At 37.3% G+C, this 7,776-nt stretch overlaps 1 protein-coding gene across 1 annotated transcript in view; it reads left to right on the plus strand.

The window, feature by feature from the left end:
- The first annotated feature begins 7,352 nt into the window (after positions 1–7,352).
- Positions 7,353–7,776, plus strand: part of ARPC5 (actin related protein 2/3 complex subunit 5) — an 8,671-nt gene continuing 8,247 nt past the window's right edge. Inside the window, exon 1 of the mRNA XM_006907744.3 lies at positions 7,353–7,730. Coding sequence (XP_006907806.1) covers positions 7,588–7,730 — 143 coding nt within the window. The 5' untranslated portion in view covers positions 7,353–7,587. The remainder of the gene's footprint in view (positions 7,731–7,776) is intronic.

The following is a 7,776-nucleotide window of genomic DNA, read 5'->3' on the forward strand; positions in this document are numbered from 1 at the left end:
GCAAAACGTGGGTAGCCAGACTGTGAACCTTCATCTCAATAACTTCATCAAACACTGCTCCCAAAGGTTTCTTCTCTATCCCAGCCAAGTGCCTGCTTAACCATCCTGGACATGTTTGTTTTTTGTTTTGTTTTTTTTCTTAGCATCCATTCCCCCTTCTTCTGATATAGCTCCCCAATACATAATTTTTATCTACTTCCCTTTTTTCTGACCACTTCTTTTTCACCAGTGCATATCTATACCTTCTCTCAAAATTTTGTTCAAAACACACTTCTAGAAAGTGCTCCTTCACTAACCACCTGAGCATGTACACTAGAGCACTTAGCTTGTGTTTAATGAATTCACATTTGCTGCTTCACTTTTCTCTTAGAAGAAAAGAAAAATGTTTAGAATAGAAATTCCTGTTGTGATTAAAACAAATAAATTTTTAAAGAAATTTCTATTGATAACCTGAAAATTTGTATAGAATTATTGGAATATAATTGTATTGTGGGTATATGGTCCTTATTATTTAAAGAGGTATTGTTGAAGTTTATTATTAGATCATGATATCATGTATACAATTTGGGATGTAGAGTTTTTAAAAAAAGACTCCAACATAACAAATTCAGCCTCCCTGATCATTATAAAAGTAGATCCAGCTAAGTGACGTAGCTAATGGTGTCAGCAAGTGTAGGGGTCCTGGGGAGCCAGCTCTGAAGCTTCTTACCAGGCTGGCTGGTGACACTCCACAGAAATAGGAGAGACCCACCCACCTTGTGGCCTCCTCAAAAAAAAAATGTAGATCCTATCAGTTGCCATGAAATCTATCTCCAAAGTGGTCAAGAAAACCACCATATCAATCAGGCTACAAAGGATCCAGTTAGAAATCTATGAATTTGTATTTCAAAATGTGAACCTGGATATCAACGGGTGTATAACAAATGTTGCCAGGACGACAGGAAAGAAAAGTGCTTTGGGCAGTTAAATTTTTATGCAGGTTAGATAAGACTGGGGCTAGAAGAATAATGGTACTGATAAGTCATGAGTTGAGGCCAATATAGTCAAGTTTTAGATAAGAGGCTGTTAAGAGACCATAAAGATAGTTGGCCCTAGGCAAGTAGCCTCTATTTCCACATCTGAAAAACAAGAGACATGAGCTATCTGCTCTGAGATGGCATGTATCATATCAGAGCAACAGTTCCATGGAGCAAGCTCGGACAGTGCAGTGATCAGGCCTTCAGGCTCACCACTCTTGGGGATGTAGCAAATGAGAGACCTGATGCAAAGGAACATTGCTTTATTGCCCTATTTAGTTAATTAAGTGGAATTAACTTCAAAAAATTAGAAACAGAATTACTATACAATCCAGCAATTCCACTTGTGGGTATATACCCACAATAATTGAAAATTGGGTCTCAAAGAGACAGTTGTATAACCATATTCATAGCAGCATTTTTCACAATAGCCGAAAGGTGGAAGTAACCCAAGAACCCATCAGTGGATGAATGGATAAAGAAAATGTGGTCTATACATACAAGGAAATATTACTCAGTCTTAAAAAAAATAAATTCTGACACATGCTATAATATGGATGAATCTTGAGGACATCAAGCTAAATGAAATAAACCAGTCACTGTATGATTTGACTTAATATGAGGTACCTACGTAGAGTCATCAAATTTATAAAAACAGAAAGTAAAATGGTGGCTTCCAGGGGCTGGGGAGAAAGAGGAATGTGGAGTTATTGTTTACTGTGTACGGAATCTGAATTTTTCAAGATAAAAAGAGGTCTGGAGATGGATGGTGATGATGGTTGTACGACAATGTGAATGTATTTAATACTACTTAACTGTACACTTAAAGTGGCAAGATGGTAAATTTCATGTTATGGGTATTTTGCCACAATTTTTAAAAAAATTAAGTGGAATTACTAATCGACACCTACAGATTTCTCCATATACCAAAAAAGAGACATCTTTTGTGGTATGCTAATTGATAGCAGGCTCTTTGTCCAGTCTCAGAGACTAGACAGGTGGGATAGGTGGGGAAAGCTCACAGGAATACCCGAAAAAGAAATAAATATCTTTTTAAAAAATCATTTTATTAACAAGATCTTTTTAAGTTCACAGTTTACAATTCATTTCAAGCTATTGTGTGGATATATTTAACCTTTGATACTTATAGACTTATTTTAGCACAAGGTAAGTAGTAGAGTTGGGAATAATGAGAAAGATTTACTGAAAGCACAGAGTGGTGATTAAAAGCACAAGCTTCAGAATCTGACTGTTCTAATTCCTAAATCAGTCTGCTACTTGCTCACTGAGAATCATTGGCTCAGTTAACTAATCTCAGTTTGAGCCTTACTTTTTCATTCATAAAATGGGAACACTAATTCCTAGGCCTTAGAGCTACTCTAAGGATTAAATAATGTAAGTACAGTAAAAAGTTTATTAACCAGTGTCTAACACACAATAAACAGTCATCAAGTGGTTACTATTATTAATAAAATATTAATAAGGATAGATAGTAGAGACAGGAATTGTAGATCTTTCAAATTCTATCAAAGTCTGAAATGACTATTTTCTATAAGGAGTAAAGAGATATTTCTAGAATTTGTGACAACTGGGTTAGGAGGAGAAAAAAAGAAAAAAATGTTGATTTTAATATTTTGCTTAGTTAATAGTAGCAATGAGAAAAGTCATCATGTCTATGGTCATGGAAGAAACTAAAATAGCTGTAAGAAAATATTTTGTGCAACTTCTTGCCAATAAATTGGCAATCTAGATGAAATGCATGATTTACTAGAAAAATATAATTTCTGAAATTGACTCAATAAAAGAAAACCGTACAAGTCAATAATCACTGGAGATAAAGAAGATCAAAGACCTACCTCTAAAAATATGAGCAAGCCCAGCAATGAAAGCACATTCTATAACTTTCAAAGAAAAAATAGCGTAGCAATTTTCTAATACTCCAACTATTCCAGAGCATAGAAAAAAGACAGAGATTGTCTCAATTCATCTTACAAACCTAGACTAACCCTAATATCAAAACCAGATAAAGAGAGCACAAAGAAATAAAACTATGAATCAATCATTCTTACACATATAGATTCTGAAATCATGTAAATAAAATATAAATTAATCAAATCTATTGAGCAATAAAAATAGTAACCAAATGAGTTTATTCTAGAAATGTAGGAATGGTTCAGTGCAGAAAAATATGTAAATAGAATTCATTATATTAATAAATTAATGATTGAAAACTACATGATTTTTATCATTAAATCCTCCAAAAAGCATTTGATAATTTCAGCCATCATGCCCAAAAATCATAAAGCAATAGGAAATATAAACTGGTGAAATACCGAAGACATTTCTATTAAAATAGAAACAGAGAAAAGAAGCCAATTTTCAACACTGTTTTCGAGAGTCTAGCTAATGCAAACAGATAAGAAAAAGAAAGAAAAGTGATTTAAATATTAGAAAAGAAGATGTAAATGATGAAAATTATCCTTACCTCAAATATCATGATCGTATACTGTGATAAGACATGTAACCTCAAAACAGCTGTTAGCATTAATAACAGATCCAGTAACAGGAAAGAATATGAAATAAATAAATTTTTATATATATAGCGTCCCTTTAAATTATCATAAACAGGTAAAAAATTAAGTAGAAATAGAGTCCCAATCACTAAAATGTTTACAAACGAGGTTTATTCTTTAATTTAGCATTGACTTTTTTCCTGAGACAAGAGTACAGATTTATGTTTTTAATCTTTTAAGTACTAATATATAAATAAAGGTCTTGTTGTAAAATAGTTCATCCTATCTACTCTGCCTCAGTGTGTAATCATATGTAGAGCTAAAATTAATAATAAAAAAAAAAACCTGAAGCTTTTGAAGGTTGGTGGTTCCAACATAGAATCAATTCATTTGGATATTAAGTACAAGCATTAAACCATACTATAGTCTATGGGTAATATGCTAAAAAATCTTTTTATATTGCAGTAATTATGTTGCTAGAGAACAGTGGAATTAAATCATCATTACCAGAACTGAAATTTATTTATTTTATATTTATAGTGCTTCTAATGTTCGACATATTTGATTACTACTTAGTTCACTTCCATTTCAAATAATAACCTGCCATGCTGCAGGATTCAAGGCCTTGGTTTGTTAAGAATTTAGTGGCAAGTTTGGGAAAAAGAAGCACATTGTGGGTAGAGAACTTGGTTTAAAATATCTGAAAGGAAAAACCCATTACACAATAGTTTTATCAAAATCCTTTCTAACTAAGATCTACTCTCTGCATCATCACAGAAAATAAGAAGGAGCTATACACTTTCATGCAGCAATACCTTCAAGAAAATTACGGCTTACTTTAGTATTGAACCAATCCAGGTTATTTGCACGATAAATAAAATGTCTTAAAACTTTTTAGATCCTTTATTTCAGGGATAAGCACTCTTTTGGAAAATTTAAATAGGGAGAATAATATCACCTAAAATGAATGAAATACCACGATTAACATTAGAAATTTATAATTTGCAAGAAAGTGTAATAATGTGTATTTTCTAATTAAATGATAATTAAGGACAGGTTTCTTCACATACGCACACAAATTTCCCTAAAGCTGTGGAGAGGTAATTAATGTGTCTATTAAAAAAATACTCAATCTCTAAATGTGATTCCAAAATTAATTTGTCAAATTATTAATTCATTGGGTAGAAACATGTTAAATACCTACTATGTACTAGGTACTTATCATTGTGAGACAATAAAAAATACTGCATTGGAAAAGGTATTTCTGACATTACTACATCTCAAATGTAGTATGTATTATGCGGCTGAAAATTCATCATATTCAACACATTCAATATGTAGAGCACAAGTCTGAGCAAGTATAAACAATTATATCCTTGAGCAACTCGATTTTTTTTAATTCCTCTCTCTAGTCCCTTACGTTGCTTTCTACTCTGGGATTCTTTCCCAGTTCTAAAATAAGAAAATAAAGAAATTTCCTAAATAAGACCTAATACAAAAAAAAAAAAATAGAAATGGAAGAGATGTATTAGCTCTTAAATCCTTTTTACCATTTGCTCTCAATAGTGCTTCTAATGTTCAATTTTCTTTTCAAAAAATCTTGATTTAGAAGAACAAAAAGTACAATTACATTTAGCATCTAAACAAGTATATTGTTCTTACTAAAGTTAGCAAGATATTGAAACAGAAAAAAATGTTTAAAAAATCTTTATTCTAAGTTATATAATGTCATTCACCATAATAATGATCTGATACTTTGGTATATGACTTTTTAAAATAAAGATTATCAACAAGTAGAAAATTTTTCTTTGCTGTCTTCAGACAGTCCTTGGGGAGTTTTTAAAAGTATTTTTGTTCATAATTTGAATGTTAATTTAAAGAAATGTCACTTCATCACCTGAATGATTTATCTTCTAGAAGGGTGATTTAATTGGGAAAATTAAAATGCCATATTGTTTCTTCCTCCCAAGAAAAAAAGATGCAGTCCACTCCTGAGGGGTGTCTGTGTCTCTCATTCTCTCTCTCTCTCTCTCTCTCTCTTGTGTGTGTGTGTATATGTGTGTGTGTGTATACATATACACATATATACACACATGTGTATATATGTACACATATATTAATACATACATATACATATTGATATACATATATACATGCATATGCAATATGCATCTAATGAAGATTTGATTTTGAGATCTTCCTCTTTTTACTGGTTCATTATTCTCAGTGTGATTCTCAGACTATAATGCCTTTCACATTTTATTCATTCATCAAAGAATAACTGAGTACCTGAATGTACTGAGTACCTTGGCTTTATGTCAGACCTAAACGAAGATACAGAAGAAATATAAGACAGCCTCTGCTCTCCAGAATCTTTCCATCTCTTCCAGGGTCAAGATGAAACACGATATATCATTAAGTAATATATAAGTCTAGTGCCAAAATCAATGGTACGGGTAACATGAATTTCACATTCATGTACATTTTAGAGCTTCAAAACACTGTGCTGTATTTAATCCTCAGAATAATCTTGTGAAGTACACATTATTAGCCCCACTTCAGCAATGAGGAACCTGAGATTTAGAATTTTAAGTGGCACGCCTCAATCAAATAAATGGAAAGACTCAAGACTCAAACCAGGTTTTACTGGTTATAAACCCAGTGCTCTTTTCAATACAGCACAGGAAACCAAGGATTGGGGTCCTTAACGGGCAACAGCCGGCCTTCTGCCAGAGGTGGAATTAAAGTAGACCTGATAGGATGTCAGCAAAACAAAACCATCTGAGCAGTGTCCAACCAAAGGTCCAAAATAATTTTATTCTGCAAATATTTGTACTTCAGTGTTACACACAGCATAACATCATTTCCTCAGTTTTAGTGCCTTTACCTCCTCAGTAAGAGCTTTGCTCTCAGAAATGGGAATATCAAATATAATAAAAAGCTGGCCTAGAGGGATTGCTTAAATATTACATCACAAATATTAATCTTAAACGTCTGGTTTCTACTAATTGTTACACATTTTGTTTCCCCTCGGCACCGGAGAACATAACTCGCCGCTACCCTTTTCTAGCATTCTCGCTCCACACAACCACTTATTTTTTGATGTCAGTGATTGACCCTACCCCAAATTCCACAGGTTCACGCTAGTTTTGCCACCCGACCCCAGCCCCTGTCCAGACACACTCCCTCCCAATGGAAATGATACCTAGTTCAGGTTCTGGAGGTGCCTCCGCGGTGCTGCCACACAGCACTGACAAAGATATGACCTCTCGATTCTGTCCTTGGGGACTTCCCGCTGGCCGTGCAGCGTAGTTCCAAACCCGGGAAAGGGGTTCCCGGCTCCAGGGCGCAGCCACTGGCAGCGCACAATCCGAAGCGTTGTCTCTGACAACTAAAACGATGCTGGGCGCCGGGACTTGCATCACCTCGCCTCATACTCCTGCCGACCGCAGGGGACTTGGTCCCACAACCAGTCCATCCCACCTCTGAGGCAAGTCCGGGCCAGCCGGACCCTACGCAGGACCCGGATGACAGGTCGTTGGATGCGGCGGTGGCAACAAAAGCCAAGGCCACCCGCCCCCAGTGTCCATCGCAACCAACGTTAGACCCCCTAGACAGGACCGCAGAGAAGCGTTTCTATGGAAACCCTCTGGGATCACGTGAGGCACTTAGACGACCAATCGCCTCTTACCGGTGCCCGCGGCACCGCTTTCTGCTCTCCCTCATGCTCCGCCCCCTACCGCCCCCGCCTCTTTGGCTCCGCCCCACTTTTTCCTGCGGAGAGTCCGCGCCTGCGCACTGCGTCCAGCGCGCTCCTAGCCTCGCGCGCGCTCCCCGGGGAAGAGCAGGGGCGGCGTGGGAGGCTGGAGCCGAGTGTGAACCTGAGGAAGGAGCGGGGCCAGCGCGCAGGCCCGGAACCGCCGGAGCCGGGGCTGCCGGCGACGCCCCAGAGCGGAAGAGGGAAGTGAAGGCACCAGGCTGCGGGTTCCTGTCTGACTGGGCTTGCTAAGGTAGAGGCAGCACGGAGAAGAGGCCTTTGCCACCGCTCCGGATCGGAGATGTCGAAGAACACGGTGTCGTCGGCCCGGTTCCGGAAGGTGGACGTAGATGAGTACGACGAGAACAAGTTCGTGGACGAAGAAGACGGGGGCGACGGACAGGCGGGGCCCGACGAGGGCGAGGTGGACTCCTGCCTGCGGCAATATCCTTGCGTTTGGCGGCTTCCCCACCTCACCCCACCCCACCCC

This window comes from Pteropus alecto, unplaced genomic scaffold (genome assembly GCF_000325575.1).
Source record: "Pteropus alecto unplaced genomic scaffold, ASM32557v1 scaffold101, whole genome shotgun sequence".
NCBI classification, from domain to species: domain Eukaryota; kingdom Metazoa; phylum Chordata; class Mammalia; order Chiroptera; family Pteropodidae; genus Pteropus; species Pteropus alecto.